The sequence below is a fragment of the Sceloporus undulatus genome, chromosome 3 (assembly GCF_019175285.1).
Source record: "Sceloporus undulatus isolate JIND9_A2432 ecotype Alabama chromosome 3, SceUnd_v1.1, whole genome shotgun sequence".
NCBI classification, from domain to species: domain Eukaryota; kingdom Metazoa; phylum Chordata; class Lepidosauria; order Squamata; family Phrynosomatidae; genus Sceloporus; species Sceloporus undulatus.
This window is the reverse complement of record NC_056524.1, coordinates 92084897-92111418: the sequence shown is the minus strand read 5'-3', so window position 1 is coordinate 92111418 and position 26522 is coordinate 92084897. Positions and strand designations below refer to the sequence as shown.

Here is a 26522-nt window from a genome sequence, read left to right as displayed (position 1 = left end):
ACAGCCCTTACTGTCAGGAAGTTCCTCCTAATATTGAGGTGAAATCTCTTTTCCTGCAGTTTGCATCCATTGCTTCGGGTCCTAGTCTCTGGAGCAGCAGAAAACAAGCTTGCTTCCTCCTCAATATGACATCCCTTCAAATATTTGAACAGGGCTATCATATCACCTCTTAACCTTCTTTTCTCCAGGCTAAACATCCCCAGCTCCCTAAGTCGTTCCTCATAGGGCATGGTTTCCAGACCTTTCACCATTTTAGTCGCCCTCCTTTGGACACGCTCCAGTTTCTCAATGTCCTTTTTGAATTGTGGCGCCCAGAACTGGACACAATATTCCAGGTGGGGCCTGACCAGAGCAGAATATAGTGGCACTATTACTTCCCTTGATCTAGACACTATACTTCTATTGATGCAGCCTAAAATCGCATTGGCCTTGTTAGCTGCCGCATCGCACTGTTGACTCATGTTCAACTTGTGGTCTACTTGGACTCCTAGATCCCTTTCACATGTTGTCTCCTTAAGCCAGGTGTCCCCCATCCTATATCTGTGCATTTCATTTTTTCGCCCTAAGTGCAGTACCTTACATTTCTCCCTGTTGAAGTTCATTCTGTTTGCTGTGGCCCAGCTTTCTAGTCTATTCAGGTCATTTTGAATTTTGATCCTGTCCTCTGGAGTATTAGCAATTCCTCCTAATTTGGTGTCATCTGCAAATTTGATAAGTATTCCCCCAATTTTTTCCTCCAAGTCACTGATAAAGATGTTGAATAGCACTGGGCCCAGGACAGAGCCCTGTGGGACTCCACTGGTCACTTCTCTCCAGGATGAAAAGGAGCCATTGTTGAGCACCCTTTGGGTTCGTCCGGTCAACCAGTTACAAATCCACTTAACAGTTGCCTTGTCTAGCCCACATTTTACAAGCTTGTTTGCAAGTATGTCATGGGGAACTTTGTCAAAGGCCTTACTGAAATCAAGATATACTATATCCACAGCATTCCCTTCATCTACCAAGCTGGTAATTTTATCAAAGAAAGAGATTAGATTTGTCTGGCATGACTTGTTTCTCTGAAACCCATGTTGACTTTTTGTGATTATGGCATTGCCTTCTAGATGTTCACAGATTCTCTGTTTAATGATCTGCTCCAGAATCTTTCCTGGTACTGATGTCAGACTAACTGGACGATAATTGTTGGGATCCTCTTTCTTCCCTTTTTTGAAGATGGGGACAACGTTTGCCCTCCTCCAGTCTGCTGGGACTTCTCCTGTTCTCCAGGAGTTTTCAAAGATTATTGCCAATGGCTCCGATATTACATTTGCCAGTTCTTTTAATACCCTTGGATGTAGCTCATCTCGTCCTGAAGACTTAAATTCATTTAGGTTAAACAGGTATTCCTGTACTATCTCTTTACTTATTTTGTTCTGAAATTCCCCTATTCTGTCCTCTGCTCCATTATCCTCAGGTTGAGCACCCTTTGCCTTTTCTGAGAAGACTGAGGCAAAGAAGGTGTTGAGTAATTCTGCCTTTTCTCTGTCTTCTGTTAGCATTTTGCCATCTTCTCCACGCAGTGACCCTACCGTTTCCTCCTTCTTCCTTTTGCTGTGGACATATCCAAAAAAGCCCTTTTTGTTGTTCTTAACCTCTCTAGCAAGCCTGAGTTCATTCTGCGCTTTAGCTTTTCTGACCTTATCTCTACACATGCTACCTATTTGTTTGAATTCCTCTTTGGTGATTTCCCCATTTTTCCATTTCTTATACATGTTCCTTTTAAAATTTAGCTGAGCTGAAAGTTCCTTGGTCATCCATCCTGGGTTCTTGCAACATCTCCCATTTTTCTTTCTCACTGGAACTGTTTTAATTTGTGCCTTCAGTATCTCCTTTTTGAGAAACTCCCATCCATCTTGAACTCCCTTCTCTTTTAGTATTCCTGACCATGGGATCGCCCCCAGTATTTCTCTAAGTTTACTGAAATCCGCTCTCCTGAAGTCTAGAATGCATGTCTGACTATGCCTGGCTTCTCCTTTCCACTGTATTACAAACTCCAGGAGAACATGGTCACTTCCACCTAAGGATCCCACCACTTGCACTTCATTAACCAAGTCATCCTTGTTGGTTAGGATCAGATCTAAAATTGCAGATCCCTTTGTTGCCTCTTCCACCTTTTGGACCATGAAATTGTCTCCAAGGCAAGTGAGGAATTTACTAGACCTTGAGGATCTGGCTGAGTTTGACTTCCAACAAATATCAGGGTAGTTGAAGTCACCCATCACTACTACATCTCTCCTTTCTGAGTGTGTGGTCATCTGTTCTAGAAAGGCACCATCCAATTCCTCCGTCTGACTTGGGGGTCTGTAGTAGACTCCCACCATAACATCCTTGTTGTTTCCCTGCCCTTTAATTTTTATCCAGATGCTCTCCACCTGGCTTCCAGGATTGATGTCCTGGATCTCTTCACTGGTGTAAACGTCCCTGACATATAGGGCTATTCCTCCTCCTTTCCTGTTTGGCCTGTTTCTCTTGAAAAGGTTATACCCCCCTATTTCCACATTCCAATCATGAGACTCATCCCACCAGGTTTCAGTGATGCCTATTATATCATATTTGATTTGTTGTACTAGGAGTTGAAATTCATATTGCTTATTTCCCATGCTCTGTGCATTAGTGTAGAGGCATCTAAGACCATGTGTTCCCTTTCCTTGCTGCCTGTGCAAGTTCTTTTTCCTCCCACTGTTGGGCCCTTGCACTGTTTGTCTTGTTCCCTCTCTGTCAGTTTGACTATCTTCTTCAGCCTTTTTGCCTTCCAGAATACTGTCTCCCTACCCCACATATCTCAGTTTAAAGCCCTCCTGATCAAATTCTTGAGGCTATTGGCAAAAATGTTTTTGCCAACTGGTGTGAGATGCAACCCATCCCTTGCCAGAAGCCCCTCCTCATGGAACCGCAGCCCATGGTCCAAGAATCCAAATCGTTCTTGGCGGCACCATCTACGGAGCCAGTTATTTACATCCGCTATTTTCTTCTCCTTTCCTGGACCATGCCCTTCGACTGGGAGAAGAGAGGAGATGACAACCTGTGCATCCACCTCTTTCAACTTCCTACCCAAAGCCTCATAATCCCTTATGATATTCTGAAGGCTATGCCTTGCAGTATCATTGGTTCCCACATGAACCAAACGAAAGGGGTAATGGTCAGTAGGCTTGACCAGTCTTGTCAGCCTCTCTGTCACATCACGGATCTTTGCCCCAGGGAGACAGTACACCTCCCGAGACATCTTGTCAGGCCCACAAACCACTGGTTCAGTGCCTCTCAGCAAAGAGTCCCCGATGACCACCACACGCCTCCTCCGAGGCTTAGCAGCGGCCGTTCCCTTTGGTGGAGCTCTCTGGGTCCCCTGCTCTGTCCCTGCTGTTGTTCCTCATCATCCTTGATAGTAGAGAGAGATTGAAATCGATTCTGTAGCTGTAAGCTTACAGAATGTTCCCTGGTTTCCCTATTTCTGTGTATGACTTTCCTCCAACTATCTACTTCTGTTGTGTGTGAAGTGACCTCCTCTTCCCCAGCAACTTCCTCTGTGTGTTTCCTGTCCAGGACCATCTGGTCCGTTCTGGTCAAGAAAACCTTTTCCTCCCTATGACGCTGAAGTGTAGCGACCTGGACCTCCAGCTGCTGTACTTTCTCTTCTAAGAGGGCTACCAACTTGCACTTGGGGCAGGTAAAGTTCCCCATATCCCTAGGCAAGAAGACAAACATCCCACAGGTGTTGCAGGTGACTGCAGCAGGGCCTTCAGTGTCCATATTGAGAAGTCTTAAGGAAACTCTGAACAAAACTGTGGGTTTCCCCTGCTAAACACAAGTGTAAAGACCCCCTGATGGCTTAGTCTTTGTCCCCAAACTCTGTCCTTGAGTTCAATTCACTGGCCTTATAGTTATGTAGACTAGCTCCTTTCAGAGCAAGTCTCTGACTCACTTCCTCTGAGCAGAAGTACCCACAAGCCCCTTAAGGAAAAGGGAAAAGAAAATGTGGAAAATTAGAGGGACCCCTCTAACAATGTTCCCAGGCCAGCTTCTCCTGTGTACTCCAAACCCTCCTTGACTATATAACAATTTTTAAAAATAAAAAGAAAAATCTATAGCATTTTATTTCAAATTATGAAGCCTATTTTTATTTTTTGCAGGTCAAAAATATCTGATTATGACCTTCAGTTATCTCAGACTGTGTCCACACAAAGTGCCCATCCATGTGATTGATGCTGGGAGCCTCATTTTCAGCCTCAAAGGAAGTGACTCATGCCAGTGCCAGTGGCAGGTGGAACATACCTGTGAATAGCCACTTAGTGTTGGTCCCAAAGGCCGAGGTAATGGGGGAGTTTGGGAGAGTCAGACTGCTCCAGGCTACTCCTGGAATATTCTGGCCTGTGTGGACATGGCCTTAGATAATTCAAAATTCTAGGAAGTAAGAAATGTCTAGTCACAGAAGAATCACAAATTATATAACTAGAGAAATAGTATGTTTTGGGAGATGCAAGTTTTAATCTGCATCTTCTTTAATTTTCATAAACTGCCTTGTATACCATGGCTGGGGAGCAAGGCAGGATATTAACAAATTTTTAAAATGTATGTATTGGACCCTACCTACAACCTTGGAGTCAAATTAGAGATGACATTAAATTTTAAAATAATCATAGTATTTTAAATGCAAGCACAGTCAACTGGGGAGGGGGAATTTATTGGAAACCTAGCATGTGTGGAAGTTGGATTTGAATATTTCCTAACATTTTGTAGTGTTGAGTGAAGGCTTTCCTCTGAGGCTGCTATTTGCATTGGGAAGAAATTCTCCACTGATGTTATTTTCAGTAAAAGTGAATCTGTGTGTGTGCGCGCACACATGTGTGTGTGTGTGTGCGCATGCATGTGCGCGTGCATTTTCTAGATGAAGTCCCTTCTACTGCCCTTAAAAAAAACCCTTACTGCTAAGACTAAATTTACTTAAACCATGCTATAAACCAGCAATCTGCCATCACCTACTAAATTAGAGAACAGCACAACTCTGATTTGATGGTCTTGGTTAACTGACAAATTAAAAATTAACACTTTTCTAAATCCAGATGGCATACAGCTTGATGTTATAACAAAAATATGCAACCAAGTTCTAGAATCAGATTCCTTATCAAATGGTTAAACCATTGTAATATAGGTTTTTGTTAACCAGCAAACTTCAATTCCTTTAGCTTGATATTTGTCCTATGCTTGTAATATGCAAATAACAACAGGCTGCAACTATAGAGCATATAGTAGAAGAGGCATTGCTGAAGGTGAGAAAAATCAGCATGGCAGCTGAAAAGAATATTTTTCTTCACCAAATGTTTAGATAATTGGGGTTCTGAAGAATCAATAATTGATTAAAGAGGAAGAAGCCAACAGTCCCCAAATGTAAGGGAAGGAAAAATAGAGGAGAGGGCAGAACCTATTTTTGAAATAAATGCATATTATATCATCTTGACATTCACTGCCACTTTAGACCTCATTAGAGAAGTTGGGATTTTCTCTTCTGCCTCAGTGTACATCTCATTTCCATTTGAATGCTATTTTCCCAGTTCGAAGAGATCCTTTAAACCTCTTTTGATTTAACCACCCTAAATAAATTGGCATCACCCAATACTGGCCACTTCACTGCTCATCCCTTGTGCCACTTTCTGTGACAATACAAGTAGAAGACTAGTGCCAGCAGAAGAATAGTAGCAGCAATAGCAAGTACATTTTTATACCACTTATCAGTGCACTTAAGCACTCCCTAAGCAGTTTACAATGTGTAAGCTAGCTGCCCCCAACAAGCTGGGTACTCATTTTAGCGACCTCAGAAGGATGCAAACCTGAATCGAGCTTGAGCCTTTGGCTGGTATTGAACTCTCAACCTTGCAGTTTGTGAGTGAGTGGCTGCAGAACAGGCATTTAACCACCGCACCACCAGGGCTCCAAGAATGACCCTGGAAGTTTTGAACTGACCAGACAGGTCACAAATTCCTAAGATGACTGACTGTTGTGTCTTTCAACTATACCAGCTTGAAACAGGCTTAGTGGAAAGATGAGAACCAACCACCTCCCCTCACTTTTCCCTTGACTAGTGTAAACCAAAAAGGGCTGGGACACTTTACTCATTCCTTAACGGGAATTTCTCTGCTCAATGTTAGTGATACAATCACAGTAACTATTTAAAAAAAACAAACCCAAACCTTACCAACTTCATCAGCAAACTAATGGAGTGCTAAAGGACAGCAGAGTTGAGGGTAAGGGGCAGTAAAAGATCCAAATGATCATGGGCTTGGAACACTTGGATCATATTATTATTATTATTATTATTATTATTATTATTATTATTATTATTATTATTATTATATTTTCCCACCTCTCCCAGGCGGATCAAGCTAAATAGCAACCAGATACATTCTGCCCTTCCCTTATGTGGTTCTGGACACACACACCCCACGTAAGGCAAAAAATGTGTATGCTCAAGCCCCATTAGATGTTATGGGGCTTACGCTCACCGCATGACCGTACATTCACACCATGGACACACATGCCATTCTCCTGGGGGCTTCTGCGTAAGCTGAAAGCCACCTATAATGAGCCTGCATATGGCGCAGGTTCACTGTACTTAAAGAATTACACATTTGGGGGAAAGTATATTAAGAGGTATTTTCACTTTTTCTCCTAACACAATTGCACCAGTGATGTCTCTAGAGCTGATATCACCCAATGCTGTAGCTCACGGAATCAACCCCCCATTGACCTCATCCTCCCTCCCACACCATACAGAATCCTTAGTAATGTGTTTTGTACTAATGTTACTCATAAATAGTAATTCCCATACATCACTTAATGTAATATCAACAGTTGTGACAAAGAATTAGCAAAATTTAAATATCTTTAAATTAGAATATCATAGCACAGCCTAAAAGTATTTACATATACATAATTCCATGTGGTTAAAGTGAAAATTTGGTTAATTTGTTTTAAAGAATCTTTAAAAAGAATACCTTTTATTTTTAAAAATTAAATTAAAAATTTAAATTTTAAAAAACCTGGGACCTCTCCTTTCTCCTCCCACTGAGTCTCACCCCACTCACACCATCTCTTCAGCATTTTAAAAGCATACAGGTGAATGCTACAGCCTGTTTCTGTCAAAAGGCAAATGTTTGAAGAGCAGTGGTGCCAACTGTCTCTTAGGATCTCACCTGGTGCAGGCCACACATCCCTAGTGATGCCATTGAATTCCACTTATTTTAAACTGTAAACTGTCAATTTTGGGTGTCAATTTTGGGAGAAGTAGCAGGATATAAATAAAGTTAATGCAATAGATAAATAAATAAATAACACTAGAACTTTGGATGACCAAATGAAATCAATCTGACATCACACACTTATCAATGCATGATTGAAGCCAAGTGTTATGGGGTTTAGTGTAGCTTACTTTCAGATAAGTGCACATGGGATCACAGTATAACATAGCTTTATATAATACAGTAAAAGATCCAAATGATCATGGGCTTGGAACACTTGAGTTATTTACACAATACTTACATATTGTGATAGGAAAGTTATTTATAAATTATTAAATTGACCACAATATATCAGTGTTTTGAAATTTTTATTTGTTTCAGTCTTACAAACATTAAACCAACAACAACAAAATTGGTCAAACAGACTTCGGATATGAATTAACAGAAAAACACATGTAAAGAATGCTTAGCAGGAAATTCCATTAGAGTAGTTATACAGGTGGCAAGATATGTTTCTGATTAGGATGCACACAAAAGTTCACTGGGGAAGCCTTTCAAGCAGAAAGTGTCCCTCCATAGGTCAACAGTTCCTAACAGTGGTCCAAACAAATGCAAGATAGCACTAATGTGCTCAATTAGAGTTTACCAGTCTTCAGGGGGAAAAAAGAAATGTAATTTATTTTGTTCATTACAAGAGCTGATGATTTAGGAAGGTTTTTCAAGCAGCCATGACTACCAAACTCTTGCCCACCATTTTTCCAGAGTTAAATCTCCCATCTTCCAGCAGGCAGCTATTTCAGTTCTTGCATCAATCAGAAGGAAGGTGATAAGTTTTCTGTGTTTCGGAACACTGTTTTCTTTGATGTGTAAATGGATTAATGAATGTGCAGACAAAAATATACAGGTTGAATCTCCGTTATCCAGAGTTCAGAGATATTTCAAAATCCAAAATTGTCCACATGGGTGTCTGAGACAGAGACAGTTTTGCTTTGTGATGGTTCAATGTACACAAACTTTGCTTCATACACAAAACTATTAAAATATCATGCATGGAATTACATTCAGGCTATTTGTATAATGTATATATGAAACATACATGAATTTCATGTTTAGGTTTGCATCCTTCCCATCTCCAAGATATCTCATTATGTGTAGGCAAAATTTTTTTAAAAATCCAAAACATTTCTGGTCCCAAGCATTTTGGGTAAGGGAGACTCAACCTATATCAGTGCTTGTTAAAAAATAAAAACCACAGACTGTTTTTACATCATTGCAACATTTCTAGAAATTTCAAACCACTGTTCCCAACACCCACTCTTTCACACCTTCTCTACACTCCAAATTACAGAATGAACGAACTTATAATACTTACAGAAGTCGAGGAAAACTAGGTGGCAGGAGACACAAGAAGGCTGTCTAGAAATTTTAAGCAATAATTCTATTACTTTGAAATCGACTTAACTGTTAATTTATTTCGAGTCTCAAAGTACTGTCTGTCTTTAAAAGTGTTTGATCAACTCTGCTTCGGCACTGATTGAACTACTGTTAGATGCCATTTAATCAGCTGCTTTCTAGATGGCAAAGATTTACAGCTGATTAGCCTGCCTAGTTCAATTGCTTTTGCTAAAAGGTTCTAGGAAAGGATTATTATTGTGCCCAAATAGCTCTGAAGAAAAGAGAGGGCTTGCTCAGAATCTGAAGTGTGAATATCCTAGATTCCCAACACAGTGTTCACTCAAGCAGATAAAGCCACATTAAAGAAGCATTTAGTGCTTCAAAATGCCAACCTTAGTATCTTTGTGTGTGCGCTTTTCAAAAAGGCCTTGATGTACCACTCCCCTTTCTCTTTACTAAGCAAGAACACACAAGCCATTGCTGTGGATGTATATGTAAGCCTCAAATACTTCCTTGGGAAAATTCTACATGGTCTATGTTAGTTCTTTGCCGTAGTGGAACTTTAGTAAGAATTCTCTTTCTTTTAGAAAAAGGAAACTGTAGTGGCTAATGAACACTATTTCATCTTTGACTGGTTAAGCCATTTAGTTATAAATTGACAAGGTAATAATCAGGTGACTACTTCCATCAACAAATGAGATACATCATTCAAAGCAGACAGATGGGAATGTCCAATCAATTTTTCCAAATAGTGTCAAAACATAGTATTAACAGAACCTTAGTGAAAACCTCGACTGGTAAATATAAGCAGGATGTCTTTAAACGTGAATTACGAAACCACTTTACTGATAAATGGCTTTTCTCCCCATCACACCCATGGATGCAAACATTACAAATATAAAAAGGAATATGTTCATCTAGCTCAGTTCTGGTAGACTGCCACATTGTTATCTAATGTATACCCTTGCCCTAAAATCATTTGAACTCAGTTCCATTGATTTCTGTAGCATTTAAGGCAAAGGTGTATACTTGAAAGGATAGATTTTATCAGTATGTAGGTAGGTAAGCAGTACTGAATGCAAAGGAAAATGACCTTCCCTCAGATGTAAGGAATAGTTGAGCTAGACAAATCTGATTACATGAGTAGATAAAAATCACCTATTTTCCAGCACAGCCAGCTATCTTTTGTGCCAGATTGGCATACATTTTCTGTTTCCCTCTGTGGTTCAAAAGTGCTAAATTCAAACGTATGTTCAAATTGCAGTTAATTTGGAAACAGAAAGTATATTTCATCTTTTAAAGTCAACCTCCAATTGTAGGAATTTGGGGGTCAGTTCTTTGTTTGCTATTGTTTTCATAGCTGACAGAATGTACATTTTATTAACTAACCCAACAGAAATGTGGTAGTATGGATACTACCATGACAGTAAAGATACTGGAGTTTATCAGACAAGGGAAATTGGAAGTATAATCCAATGGCAATCTGAACGCAATCATGGGGTTTAACGTTATTGTGTGATAACCCACTACACACAAATTTGGGCAATGGAAAGTCAGTCCAAACGGAATCATATGGTTTCATGTTATTGCATGATAGACTGCCACACGCAAATTCAGGTAATGGCATGCTATTTTCGGGCAATGGGAAGCCAGTTCGAACGCAATGCGTATTCATGTAATTGCACTAAACTAGCAACTTTAAGTGAATGCGTTCTGGCCCCACTTTCTTTTCATTCGAAATTAAGAGAAATTCCTCACATGTGATAAACTCCACTGTCGCTGGGCTATTTGTACAATAGCAGTGTTGTTTTTTACTGTGTTCCACAGTAGGTAAGGCAATGAGTGTTGGGCAAACTGAAATTTCTTCTGATTTTTGCAAAGCAAACTCCCATATCAATCAACCATTAAACCATCATGAAAATAGTCTGGGGCAATATCAAGTGAGATTGTTCTATACATTTAAAAGCAATAAAGACATGCAAATTGAATAATATCTGGTGAAATTAATCTATTCTTTTCACTTTAAAATATGATTGACAAGGATTTCATTTTAAATATTGCTGTATGTATATTAAAAACAATAGCAGAAATAGCATATTTATTTTGTTGTATATTTTAATCCCACTTTTCCTCTAAGGAGCTCAGGACAATGTTCAAGATCCAAATCTAACTACAGCCAAGTGGGATAAGTTTGACTGAGAAGCTAGTGATTAGCATTCATGCACTTCAAGTCATGTAATGAGTCTCATGGCAAAGTGAAGATCAGAAAAGTTGAGCCACCTGATTTCACCCTTATCCTTCCAAACCCTACTCCATTTGATTTGGGAGGAAGTCATAATCTTCATGAACAGTGAATGGGGGGGGGGAGTAAGAGGGTGGGGGGGATTAGCAAAATGAAGCACTCTATGTGCAAGCAGAAGCACCTTCTGCTAAGGGGAAGCCACCAGTAGGTACATACCCTTGCAGTCATATTCTAAACATATCAAGAGTGAGAATCTTCCTCAGTTACAAGGGAGAAATTCCAGATTTATGTATACCTTTAGAAGACCCATTAAAATCAATGGCACATGTGTTGTGTTGATGTATGTGCCTTCAAATCGCCAGTTACTCTAACTTATGAAGACCACATGAATTTCATAGGGTTTTCTTAGGTAAGGAATATTCAGAAGTCATTTTGCCAATTCCTTCCTCTGAAATATAGCCCACAACACTTGGCATTCACTGGTGGTTTCCCATTCAAGTACTAACCAGGCTTAGTCATGACTGAACTAATGACTAATATAAGTGATATGTAAATCCAACAAAATCTACATCCAGGGGGGATGGGGGAGTGGGGGAGATACCTTATTAGACACAGATATTTTTAAATAGATATTATAATGTCGGCACTTTCTGATATACCCTCAACTAGCCTTATTGTCAAAGGAATTCTCACCACTTCCACAATATTCAGCTGACCCAAAATCTGATTTTCTGATCACAGTTGAATAAAGTACCGTGCACCCTTGCTTTACGCGGGGGATCTGTTCCGGACTCTCCCACGTAAAGCCATTTCCAGGCATGCTCGAGCCCCATTTAAATGAATGGGGCTCGTGCACGTGGCAGCGCAGCAGAGCGCACACACCATGGGCACATGCCCCATTACTCCCAATGGGACGTGCTGCCCCTTCCTCTCTACATGGCTTTCAGCATATCCTGAAGTCCGCGTATGACGCGGGCACACTGTAATATTCATGTTCTGTGATTGTGGGGCTGCTATATCTGTGTAATATATTTAATTTTTAAAAATAAAATCTGCTATTTTTTTAAGCATTCCAAAACATTTTAATTATTTATGGTATACATACAGCATATGGCTAGCTCATAATAGGGGGATTCTTTAAGAATTTGTTGCAAATAATAATACAGGAAAGACTTACCAAAATCTTGTGTTCTTTCTTTTAACCCATACTATATTACGGCTTAGGGGTTAAAAGAAAAGACAGAAGATTTCTAAATATGTAGCAGCTGAGAGAGACTACAATTCTGGAGACTAGAGCCAATCTCCACTTGGCTATGAAAGTCCATTATGGGCACGTTACAGCCTCTCAGCCTCCTTCTAAACAAATCTTGCCAAGAAAACCACACAAGTTAGCCTTAAGGTCACCATAAATCAGAAACAACTTATAGGCACAACAACAATGTAAGGGCTGGCAAGTAACATATTTGTTTGGATATATTTTCAGTGTCAAAATACAGTCTAAGCAAGTCACTGTATTTCACTTCATATTTCCTACATGTTACTAGATTTTTCATCTACAAATCTATACACGTCATTAGCTTGGATAAAATACTGACTATATAATTATGAATGCATGAATAATCAGTAGGTGTTGTTGTGAACTGCCCTCAAGTTGACCCCCAACTCACAGCGACACTGTCCTTGAGACATGTCCAGGACCTCCTATCCTCCATTGTTCTGCTTAGGTCCTGAATTCATTACCATTATCATGATAATGCAGATTCAGGCCTGTGACCTCCTTGGTTGCATCCAACCAGCTGGCATGCAATTTACCTCTCTTTCTTCTTTCTACATTTCCTAGCATTATTGTCTTTTCTAATGAGCCATGCCTTCTCATGAGATGGCCAATGTACAACAGCATCAGTTTCATTATCTTGGCTTCCAGGGAGAGTTCTAGTTTGATTTACTTGTTTATATTTTTGGCTCTCAGTGGTATCCTCAGCACTCTTCTCCAGCAACACATCTCAAATGAGTTGACTTTTTCCTATTCACTTTCTTCACTGTCTAGCTCTCACATCCATATATGGTGATGGGGAATACAATAGCTGGGGTAATTCTAAATGTAGTGTGCAGTTGTATATCTTTACACTTCTTTCATAGCTGCCACTCCTAGACTTTTCTGATTTCTTGACTGCAGTCTCCATTCTGATCAATATTTGATCCAAGGAATGGGAAATCTTTTGACTATTTCAATTTCCTCATTATCTAGGTTAAATATATGTAAGTCCCCCATGGTCATTATTTTTGTTTTCGTAATGTTCACCACTAAGCCTGCCTTTGCACATAATTCTTTAACTTTTCCTAGTGATTGTTCCAAGTCTGATATTTTCCACTAGTACTATGGTGTCATCTGCACATCTTAGATTGTTGAAATTCCATTCTTCTATTTTCACTCACATTCTGAGACTAATCCTGCTCAGCATATGATATTTTCTCCACACAAGTTGAACAAATAGGTTAATAGAATGCAGTCTTGCCTTACTCCTTTGCCAAATGGGAACCATTCGGTTTCTCCATATTCTTTGTTCTAACAGTATAGTCCCTTGGACTAAGTATAGGAGGAATATGAAGAATGGAATATGTACTGCAAATAGCCAGAAACTTTCAAATACAATGCTGAGTACATCAGGTAGAAACTGGATTAAACTAATCATTAGGCTGATAGCCATGGTAGAATTTTCACCCAATTTTCTGTTAATTCGGGAAAGATAGCAAGTTTTTGAGTTGGAAAGACAACATTTAGATTTGCATGAGCCACTGACAAAGATGAATGAATACCAGAATAATATCTCCTTTTTACTCCAAACTGGATGTTAGGATTTCTCAACTATAATATAATGCAAAGTGTTCATACCCTAAATGCTTAACAGTAATTGCTTCTGCTAGAAGGAATAATTTTCCTTTTGTGGTTACATTTGGATAGTTCAAAGAGATTCCTCTGGCAAAGCATTCTTGCCTGTGTTGGCAAATTGCATGGGAAACCCTCAAACTTACAGTACTAAATTCAGCATTATTGCTTCACAAAGTAGTTTCACTGAAAACAATGCAACTTCAGATAGTTGTGATTTACAAGTCATTTGTATCTCAACAGAACAAAAGTTGGCTTTAACCCATGAGAGGGAAGTGTATTTCTTCAGCTATTCCTAGAAAAATTATGCAGGCTCTCCCTTCCAGCCTAGACAAGTGCTACTCAAAGTGGTGATCACTTCACTTCTGCCAATTCTTGGTGAATTCCAGAAGAAAAGAAACAGATGTAGCCAAAAGACACAATATGGTGTCAATCTCTTGAACATCAGGGGAAAAAAATGATTGGCAGTCCCCTACATCCAACGGACTGAAAAGCTATCACAAGGGGCTTCTGTCTATGCCTTGAGGTTATCTTTTACCGCAGACATTTTAAGTAGGGTTTCCATATCCCAGTTGTTCCCAGGACATTCCTGCTTTTTAAGACTCTTTGGGATGTCCCACCCATTTTGGGATTATGTCCCAGACCCAGCAAGGCCTCCCTGAGACTGATGCAGATACATGGGGCCTCTGCTGGCCAGCCAGCATACCAGCCCCCAAAACATTCAGGGGGCATGGCCTCTCTGGCATGTCCTGCACACAAGGCCTCCGCCAGCTGGATGAGGCCACAGTGAGCAGGAGGTCAAGTCAGCCCCCAAAACATCCAGGGGGCGAGACCTTTCTGGCATGGTCTGCATGTGGGGCCTCCACTGACTGGACGAGGCCAGATTGAGCCGGAGGCCAAGCCATCCCCCAAAACATCCAGAAGGTGAGGGCTCCTTGGCACGGCCAGCGCACAGGGGCTCCACCAGCCGGAGGAGGTCAAAGCAAGCCAGAGACCAAGCCAGCCCCTAAAACATCCAGGAGGCAAGGCTCCCACATGTGGCCTGTGCATAGGGCTTCTGCCGGCAGGAGGAAGTCAAAGAGAGACAGAGGCCAAGCCAGCCCCCAAAACATCCAGAGGGCGAGGCCTCCCTGATGTGGCCTGTGTGCAGGGTCTCTGCTAGCTGGAGGAGGCCAGAGAGATCTGGAAGCCAAGCCAGTGCCCAAAACATCCAGGGGCAAGGCCTGGAGATGGTCTAGAGAGAGCCAGAGGCCCAGCCCACCAGCTGAGGTGGTACAGGCACTCAGGAAGGCTGGCAGGCAGGCCTGGCTGGGGCCTGCAGGGGCAGCCTGGTGGTCTTGGGGTGATTGTAGGCAGCTGCCACCACCCACCACCCATAGCACAGGTAGGAAGGCAGGCAGGCCTAGCTGTGGCCTCTGGGGGCGACCTGGTGGTCTTGGGAGTGCAGGTGGAGATTGAAGGCTGCCTCTGCCTTTAGTTGGTCATGTCCTCCATTTTTTGAATGTCCTACATTTTGTTCTACACTGTTTTCTACATTTTATCCTGATTTTGTGGCAGATAATTATGGCAACCCTAATTATAAGGCCCCTCATCAATGACACCTGCCCAGCATCCACCTTTTATATGCTTTCCCTAAAGATATAATGCTTATAAAGACTAGCCCTTATACATTTCCCTAAATGTATAAGGGCTAGTCTTTATAAGCATTATATCTTTGGTAGCACATTATATGTGCCAATAAGGTTGTGAAGTCACTCAGTCAGAGTTTTGTTTTGTAACAAACAAAACTTAACTTTATTTAATAACATGTAGCAAGAATGTAGCTTAGATAGAATAGTTTCAAGAGTAGTATGGTTACAATAATTCAACAGTTGCAGGCAATTGTCCACTCAATTTCTCTTCACTGAACTCCCCTGGAAAAAACTCTGATTTAAATCATCTGCCTGCGCTCTCAACTGCCTCCAAACACAATCAACTGAACACTGAACTGTTAACCATCACTTACTCCTCCCTTTTAAATCTACTCCTCCTCCGGCAGCCCCTTCCCCACAGCCAACCTGAACTAGGATTGTCAGGAAATCAAGTCTGCCCAATTATTCCACCACAGAAGCATTTCTTTAGACAACCCTATTCTGGAATAAAGTATGAAATGTTTCTGCTGACAACCTCCACAAGCAGAGATTCATCTTTTTAAATGGCTCTCAGAGGCAGCTGGAGGCAGGGGAAAGGGCTGGGGCAGAAGGCCCGCCCTGGAAGCCCCGCCTCTGGGGCATGGAAACCCCGCCCCCAGCACACAGCTCCAAAAAGGTTCTCCATCACTGGTCTAGAGCAAGGGACGTAAAAGTACCACTCTATTCTGCTTTGGTCAGACCTCACCTGGGCACCACAATTCAAGAAGGATTCTGACAAGCTGGAATGTATCCAGAGGAGATTGACCAAAATAGTGAACGTTCTGGAAACCATGCCCTATGAAGAGTGGCTTAGGGAGTTGAATATCTTTAGCCTGGAGAAGAAAAGGTTAAGAGGTGACAAGATAGTAATGTTTAAATATCTGAGGAAAGCACAAATTTATTTTCTGCTGTACTAGACTAGAACACAGAACATCGGGTTCAAACTACAAGAAAGAAAATTCTAACTAAACATCAGAAAGATCTTCCCGATCGTAAGCTCTTCAACAGTGGAATAAACTACCTCAGACTGTGGTGCAAGCACCACTACAAATAACCTCCTTCTTTGGATGTTTTTAAACAGAGGCTGGATGGTCATAGTCAGGAGTGCTTTTACTGTGTATTCCTGCATGACATGGGAATGGACTGGATCACTCTTGTAATCTCTTTGATCTCAGATTCTATGAATAAGTACAGTATAGTAACAGCTTGTGTTTTAAATGTATTTTGTGAAATGTGTTCCTCTTTTCATTATATTATAGAATGGCCTTTGGTTAAGCAATGAAGACTGATTAAATAAAAGGTAAAGGCTTCCCCTTTGATGGGATTGTCTAGTCATGTCCATTTGTAAAGGATGGTGCTTATCTCCGATACTTAGCCAAGGGAGCCAGCACTGTCAAAGATGACTCTGTGGTCATGTGGCCAGTATGACTGCATAGAACACTGTTACCTTCCCACCTAAGTGATACTTATTTATCTACTGGCACTTTAACATGCTTAAGAACTGCTAGGTTGGCAGAAGCTGGGACTAGTGACAGGAGCTCACTTCATCGCATGGCACTTGGGTCTCAAACTGCTACCAACCTTGCAATCATCAGAGTCAGCATCTTAATTGCTAAATCATTGAGATTAAGACTAACATAAATGAGGAATCTTTCTTTAAGAAAAACAAAAACAAAAAAGACACTAATGAAGAAGCTGTTCTCTCTTCTTTGTTGATTTGAAGTACAGTGCTTACTTTCATACTGCAAATTAATAATCCCATAAAATGCAAAGTATTATGTCTGATAGAAATATCCCAGCATGAAACACTGAACGTTTACTGTAAGAATGACAGTTCCAAAGGGAGGACAAATCATGACATGATTTCAGACAGCGCCTGCTATAAAAGTCACAAGTGACAATTATGGCCTTTTACTTCAGTGGACTTTGACTGATGGAAAGGTCCAGAAATCTCTAATTGTTTAGATCATTAACCTCTCTTTCCATCTGCATATTCTCTGGAAGTATCTCAGTTGGATGCCCTGCTGAAGAGCTTACAGACAGAAATTTTGGAGTGTGAGCTCTTCGGTTAAAATATTAGTATTGTTTTTAAACTTATCTTATTTTAACATTTATTTATTTCATTTGTATGCCACCCTTCTCCCAAAGTGAGACTCAAGACAGTTCCCTGACAACTAAAAGACCTTCACAGTAATATTTTAAAAGCAGATAAAATCACCACATAAAACAGTATAAAATCATTTAAAAGACATACAAAAGTTTTAAAACATTCCAATTAAGACAGAATGCTTTATCCAGTTCTGTTAAGGACAGAATGTTTAGTTCCCTGCTGCATTTGTAGCCTTAGTCATCCCTTCTTTCACAAAATCCTCTTTATTCTGATGACTTCAAATGGCCTGCTGGCCTCATGGCTGGGTCAATCAATCAACAACTACTGTCGGTGCATTGTTGCCACCAACAATGTTTTCTTAAAGAAAAAAAGATAGCAGGGTTGAGATTCACAGTGCATCAAGTCCACTTACTTCCAACCTTTGTAAATGTCACTGTGTCGGCATTCCTAAATTATGTGATCTGTTCATTTGATTTTCAATTGTGTTTAGAACTGAAGATGTGAACTTAGTGGTATTTAAACATCATGTCTCAAAAAAGCCTCTCTTTCTCATAAAATGCTCCTGGCACAGAGATATAACATTAATTTGTTTGAAGGGTTTTGTATACCACCAAAAAGATATCCTCAAGTATAACAATAACATTATGGTTGCCTTCCTTGTGCCTTGCAAGAGCATTCAAATTACTGAAGTAATGTGTACAGCTGGCAATTAATAGCTCTCAACAGAAACTTCCATATCTCATATATATTTCAGAGAAAATGATGCATATTTACACAAACAAAATTCCTGTAGCTGCAATCCTAATTTACTGGCAAACTAAGATAAATACATCTGTCAAAGGTGGATGATTCATTCTAAGAAGAATAGCTAAGTATAATGAATAATAATGTGCAGTTTTCCACCTATAATATTGTTACACAATTAAAAATCAAGACAATTAACATATAATCGTTTTGTTACATCACAGCCACCAAAGAATAAATTACACATGTAGAGGTCCATGTCAACAGATAAAGATTTCTGAGAAAAATCAGTTGTGTTATAGTTTCAAGCTTGGAGAAAATCATGCAGCACAAATATGTTTTATTAAAAACTGTCAAGTGAGAGTACACCCAAACACACGCATACATACAGAGGAGTAGTAAAATGGACAGAATAGGGACAACCTGACACTTGTCAAGCAACAGATAATTAAAGAAAGACAGTAGTAATGCAGATCTTGAAAGGTGATGACAAGAAGATTAAATCAGTTGAGGTATAAGGTAGGGAGTGAATGACTGAATTCAAAAAGGAAAGAAATCAAAAGATTTAAAGATAAATAGAACAAAGTTAAGTCTTAATTAACTCTTCTTCATTTGGATGTTTCACTAAGCTAGAGACAGATATCCCTGAGAACATACAATATTGCCTTATGTTTCACAAATAAATCAACAGAAACATTCAAGGTTTTGATCTTCCACAAATAAACAATTTACAGCATTCAAGGTTTTGATCTTTACTTTTAATGGAGCAATACAAAAACATGAAATAGAAAAATAACTTCTTGGACAGTGATGGTGTGCAATTAAATTCTGATAGATGACTTTGTTTAGACACCACCTACTGCCTGGTAAGAGTAGCAAGAAACATTACCAGGTATTATTGTAAAGAACAAGAACAGAAAGCACAGCATGTGAACTGAATTCTGAACCTATGTGGTTAAGTAGTATTTTTTTCTCACCCAACCGGACTGCACTAGAGAAAAGTACAGAATTTGGAGTACAGGCAAGCTGGGAGCCAGTTTTTCACAGCATATTCTGAATCCATGCTTGGCCATGGAAACCCACTGGGTGAGCTTGAGCAAGCTGCACTCTCTCGATCTCAGAGGAAGGCAAGGGCAAGCCCCCTCTGAACAAATTGTGCCAAGAACCTGTGACAGGTTCACCTTTCAGTTGCCATAGTCAAAAATGACTTGAAAGTACACAACAGTCTGTACTTTCAAATGTTTAGACAACAATGTGAAGTCAAAGGCTTTCATGGCCGGCATCCATAGTTTTTTGTGGGGTTTTTGGGCTATGTGGCCATGTTCTAGAAGAGTTTCTTCCTGATGTTTCGCCAGCATTTGTGACTGGATGCCAGCCACAGATGCTGGCATCCACCCTAGGAAAGAAATATTTTGGCATCCCTGTCGCCCCTCATAATTATTTTCACCCCTTCGTTTCTGTTGTTTCATTTATTAAAGCTAAACATGACATAAAACTTAGGTTCCAGTTTCTTGTCATAGTATTGACAATTAGTCAAAAAGCCAATTGGATTTTTACAGGTTAAAGACTTTTTTATTGCTGTTACATTAAAACAACCGGTAGCTTGCTTTTACATCACTTCCTGTAATGAGTTTTCACTTTAATATTGTTTAATTACACAAAAATTATACAAAAAAAGGCACCGTGCCACCCCTAAATTTTGCCGCCTGAGGCTGCTGCCTAGTTTGCCTATATGAATGAACCGGCCCTGGGAGCAGGCTAAACTGCTTCAAATGCTTTTTCTCTATGAATAGTAGTAGAAATGGGGCTTTCATCCCTCCTCTACCCATTAAAAAAATAAGCAAACACCTTTTTTCATTGGAATTTACTCCTACACTCCATGATAAGCCACTATTACTTATATTCAGAATTACTAAAAACTGCTCTGTTTGACTGCCAGATTTATTTTGAACAATTTCTCAATGCTCAAAAAGCTATCAGAATGTTTATTTGAAGAGTTGGCAACCACAAGTTTAACTGTGATAGGTTCTTGGAAGGTCTTTCCTCTATCTCTCTATTCCTAAAACAGTATTGATTTAGCCATATGCCCTATAGCACAGATGTGTGAAATTTGTACTACAATGGCTATGAATTCTGTCCATGTTGTTTTGCAGCACCAGCCAATTACCACTTTTCCTAAGTACTAATCAGGAAATCCGGGCCCTTTTTTAACTTTTTGTCTGTATGTCCGTCAGACTTACTTTGCTTTTTTCATAGCACTGATTATTGAGCAAACCACTGGATATATATTTCTGAATTATGCCCTACTCCATTATAAATGCTAATTGTCTGAAACTGTAAAAGACTGCAAGTATAAGGTAACCATTCTTAGTTTTCATAGAACATGTTTTGCTGCCAAATAACTAAAGATACTTTTTCAAGACAGGTTTGCTATGTGAACAGACAGTGTCTTTCTGCTGTACATTTTTGTTATTTCTAAAATGGTTGAGTGAATCAGTCATCATTTTAATTTGTGAAGACAGCTGATTAAATGTATATTAACCTTGAGAAATATCTTGGTGGTTATAGTATATCCCGCATTCTTCCCTGAAGTGAGGCAAGAGAAATTATATATGAACAGCTGTCGCAAAACTACCTTTAAGCAATGGCTTTTGAAAAAACCAAACAGAGAAAAATATGGCAAGCTATATCATCATGACCAAGTTGCTAAATTAGCTTCCTCAAAAGTACCTGTGGATGCAATCTAACATGTCACCACTAACAGAAAACTGTGGCTTACCATAAGGGTTTATGGATCTGTGGGGAGGACAAGTTGTCTGCACAACTGGCTGACACAACAGGCCAATACCGGCATCACTGTCCATACACTCACCCAGGCCAGTGGCTCACGCAGCCCAGGCTGCCTCTACCTGACCTCTTCTGCCTACCTGCCCACCAATACTCCTTCCCCCTCATCCCCACACTAGTGTGCAGTCCTCGTACCCAAGGGTTTATCCAGAGTTTCCAGCCTGATTTGTGGCAAACATGGACTCTTTTACTCTAGAGGACTGTCCCAGAGCATGGGTTGGACCCGTGTTCCACTCATTTTGGTCCCATACACCGTCTAAACCAGTCAGTGCAGGAATGAGGTGGGAAGGTCTCTTTTCCCACTTTTGATCACCAGAGATTTCTTTTCCTGACCCTCCTCAGTTCTACTGAGTGTAGCTGGAAGATATATTTCTGCTGCATATGTATATCAATTTTTAATTCTGATTTCTTTCTACAAATAGCCATATTTACACAACCTGGAATGGATGAGCTGCTTGAAAGGTAAAGTTGGGCACTTTATCTTCATTGATTAATTACAGTGAAGGGCATTTTAGCTCTGTGAAATGAAAATACACTTTGATCTACAGAGCACCTTGGCTGTGTAGTGGAGTGGAAGAAGACTTCTAGTATCTTTCTCTTGCTCATATTTAAGAAACATACTTTTGCCCTTCAGACAGATTATAAAAATTGCCAAATCAAAGCATCTGTTCAAAGAAAACAGATTTGTGCTGTCAAAAGCATTTTGAGGAAAACATTTGAAGATATAACTGAGTAACTCAAAAAAGGCCACTACCATAAGTGGAAAAATTCTCATTTGTTTTCTTACTGCTGACTACCACTGAATTCATCCACCTAAAATATATGTCATGCCAGGAAGATTTCTCTAGGAGAGAAAACCTCAAATCTTCTTCAGGCCAAAAGCTGGTTGAGTAAAATGGACATTCTTTTCCTTACATCTCACTGCACTGACATTCAAAAATAATCGCAACACATTCAGGGATAAAAGAAGCATTGCTTCCTTATGATTTACTTATTTCCATTTTCATACAGGAATAACAATAAAAAGAGCCATGCATGCATACCTAAAACTATGTGCTCCTTCTTAGAGCATTGGTATCTTGAAAGTGTTCACATGCTCATGCCAACCAACATGAGAATGCTCCAGAATTGCAACAAGATGGAGATCCACACAATATACAGTTGTACTCATCTCAGCCACAGATGATTAATCATGCTACCTTATTCTGTCAACAAACTATTTATTAGTGTTCTGTTCACTCCAAGTCCACTGTTAAGATTTGACAGGTTTGCCATCTGCGGATTTAAGCATCTGTGGATGGCAAGTCCCCATTGTCCCCAATGGTGGCACATGCACACAACCTCACCTCCATTAGGGACAACAGGACTTCAGACAAGCCTGTGTTCGTTATCCCTAATGGCCACATGCATGCAGCACCATTGGGGACAACAGGACTTGAAGTCTCACAGTTTTTGATACCTGTGGAGGGGTCCCACTGTACTTTGATACCACTAACTCAATTGAACTTGCATCTGAAGACCAGAGACACATGGATATCTCCCACCACCTGAAGCAGAAAGCCACCATCCCCCATATCCTTTGCTTGTGCAAAACCAGATTCATGTTCCTACTCATCTTTGCCACAAAAAGGAAGGGAGGGAGGGAGGGAGGGAGGGAGGGAGGGTGAGGACTATGACACTTATAGGAGGTAGTAGCAATGGTGATCGTGACAACCCCAACACATATTGACAGAACACTAAGAGGAAGCCACATTCCACCCTCCAGAGACTAACTCCAAGAACTTTATCGCACCACATTCTCCAGGCAGGGATGAAACGGAAAGGAAGGGGCCAGGAACAAGTGGGGGACACATTTTACAGCACACTGAATTCCCTCACTCGTTCCATTCCATTCCCCATCCGTTCCACAACTGTTCAGAACAGTTCTCAAAAATCGCCCCCTCTGGGGACGGATTGGGAGCGGAAGAGAGGGGAATGGAACAAGTGAGGGACTTCCTTGTGTGTGGTAAAATGCGTCCCCTGCTTGTTCCATTTCCCTGCCAGGCTCATTTTGTACTGTTCTCATCCCTTCTTCATTGCCTATGTCCAATACATCCTTAGGGGCACTACTACGGGGGGAAGGTCACCTGAAAAATCACTTAAACCAAATTTTAAAGATTATGCCACCCATGCACCATTTTTGCAACATCTTAGTCATCCTAATAAAAGCACGTACCTATTTCTGTTTTCAGTTATGGATCATGCAGTTGTTGTTTTTTTAATTTGCAAGCTCTCACTTTTTATACATGCACATATCACTGCCATACGCTATGTTCACAAAGTGTGCAGCCATGAATGATCAAGTATCTTCTTCATTCCAACAGTGACTAACAATAAACTTGTTTCTCACAATAGTACACCCGTATTCTGTCTCACCATGCTAGAGTGACCCAAGAGACAATCCTTACTCAATAATGATGTTCAGTTTGCCCTGTAATAACAAATCATATAACTAGATAAACATACATAGCAGCATAGGATTAGAAAAGCAAAGCATCAGAAAAACAGGATTAGTTAAATTACTTTTAAAAGAATCAGAAGGGTGTTTTAAATGTATACTAAAGCTTTAGTACAGGTGTCCATCTCTTTGACAGTAACCAGAAAAGCTATTATGTTTAATCTCTATTCAACTTTAGATTCTGACTTTTTCCTTCTTTCTTTAAGCAGCAATCTTTTTGGAATTCAATTCATTTTACATATTCCCAGGCTAGAATATTTATAATATCAGCACAAATAATTAGCTAAAACAGGATAGTAATGCCAAAAGTGATGAAATGCTATGCTAATCCTGACAACTATATCTTAGCATATGCAAATTAAATAAATAAATAAAAATAATCTCATTTAAGCATTTTTCAGCAATTTAACTTGAAGGGATATTTTTGGTACATTTAGAGAAATGCAGTAGAGAAGAACAGTTGAATTATAAAATGATTTTCACAGGTTTTTTTTTAAATAGCATCAAGTTTTCTGAAATAACAGACTAAGAAGCTTTTGAAATACAATTTATCAACATCTATTCACACCAATATGTTACCAGCAATAGTCATACATTTTGTTGCTTTTCCTTGTTTTTTAGGAAATGGGATTTGCTAGGCCTCTCCTAAAAGAGACTGTACTTATTTCAAAACATCTCATGGTAACAAGCATGATGGATATTCCTTATTTCACAGCACAGAAGCTCCACTCAGTTTAAAGAAGAAACAGACCAGTACAGTTTTCATTAAACATTTCCCCTCCCTTTTCATGTGACTACTAATCCAAACCTAAAATGAGTCATTATAATCTGCTGGAACAAACTGCTATGGGGAAAAAATTAATGTCAGTGGAGTTTTTTAAGGAATAATAGTGTGTCAGATTTCTATGTAAAGTTCTGACAGTAAATGTTTTACAGAATGAAGCAGAAATCATCACATATATCTGTTTACCTAATAATAGTATTAGCATTCAGAACAATTAGATTAAGATACATTCCTTTACATTCTTTTTTCCACATTAAATGTCCTATTTCATTTCTCACCAAATTTCATTTCTTGCCATTAGTTGTCAAAAACTCAACCATGAAAAAGATTATATGGTTTTTGTTGTGATTCTAAACTGTTGGAGTGGAGACCTTTAGTTCCTGTGAATTAGGTCCTCATTAACTATCAATTCTTCAAATAAAAAAACTATAAAATGCAGATATCAGCATGCTGCAATTAATATCTTTGTGCATTATGAAATCATGGAGTTGCCTGGGATAAATCATTTTTTTTCTCAGCAAACCCTTAGAACCTAAGTTTAATAGCTTTGCAGGTGAATTTCTGAGGCAATGGAATAGATGCACTCAGCATTGTATGTGAATGAAAAGAGCAGTCAGTGACTAAGCCCTGTAGTTCCAACTTTGACCCCCTAAAGCTGATGAATCATTGTTGCTTCTCTCCAGGCAACTTAGCAAGATGCTTTTCCAGTAGAATCAAATGGTTATTAGCTCACTTACACTCTAATCTTTGGAGGGTCAAAATGTCAGCTAACACAAAAACACAACAGTAAGACCAGCAGAAATCTCCAAAGACGTTAACTCTTCAGTAAATTAAATTACCCAGCAGAATAAAATATTGGACCTTCAGGGGTTTTGAACTTGAGCAGAATTAGTTAATAAGATCAGTTATGCTCATTCTACCTTCTCAAGAACTACTAACTATAGAATAAATATAATTAGGCATATTTTAACTCTTGTAAACACTAATGAAGCATCTAAACTAGTAAAGCATTTTTAAATCTCACTAATTTCAAACGGAAAAGAACAGAGATGTACCATGGAAGTCAATGGAACTTCCATGGAATGTACTTTTTTTAATCATATAGCTTTATGGCTACCATAAAGTCATAGCAACATACAGCAACTATACATACATGTGTAACAATTGTATGTACTCACACATCAAGCAAAATTGTAATTCTAGAAATTGTGTTATAGGAGGAAACATATTATAGTGCCTAGAGCAACCCCTACAGGTAGCAATCCATACAGATTCCTTCCACAAGGAAGCGCGTTAACTGATGATTATAGTATGCCTTCTTTTTAAAGTGAAAAAGCACCATACCTTTGAGCACTGTTTGTGATTCTGGCACCAGACCAAGGAACCATTATTCTGGAAAAAGAGTTAAAAAAGAAATATTAGTGATATATCATCTTCAAAAACTTTCTTCATTAGTTTTCAGTTACATTTTTGCTACGAACGTTTATAGATTTAGAAGGTTTAAATGAGAGTAAGTACAACATCCACGGTAAAATATATCTGCACAAATCTGAACTTTAAGGGGTGGTTTGCAATGATCACATATTATTAGTTTGTTCCCATCCCTGCTTCACAGTGGTGCATGTTTTTTTTTATTTAAAAAAATGAAATTTCCCCTGTGCTAGTGACAGCTTTTCAGCTAAAGAAGTCCTCACTCAGACTAAGGTATTGAGGGAGCGGGAGAGATGACAAGATCAACACGATTTATGTATAATGCCATATCTAACCACTGTGAAGTACAACTGGCCCTTGGTATCAGGTGCAGTTTGGTTCCAGGACCCTCCTATGAATACCAAAATCCTTGGATGCTCAAGATCCATTAAATGGAATGGAATATGAAATGGCAAAATCAAGGGTTTTTTTTTTTGAAATTTTAAAATATTTTCAAGCCATGGATGTGTGAATCTATGGATTAAAAAACTGTGAATATGGAGGGCTGACTATATCCTTCATACATTCTTCGTATTCTGCCATGTATAATTACAGTAACTATTTTTAAAAGATACACAAAATCAGGGACCTGTTCACCACTTTGGAAA

General features: G+C 39.6%; 1 protein-coding gene across 1 annotated transcript in view; it reads right to left on the bottom strand.

Annotated features, from left to right (window-relative positions):
* ANOS1 (anosmin 1) overlaps positions 1-26522 on the bottom strand; it is a 121299-nt gene that overhangs the window by 74269 nt on the left and 20508 nt on the right. Inside the window, exon 2 of the mRNA XM_042460286.1 lies at positions 25789-25836. Within this exon, the coding sequence (XP_042316220.1) occupies positions 25789-25836 (48 nt within the window). The remainder of the gene's footprint in view (positions 1-25788; positions 25837-26522) is intronic.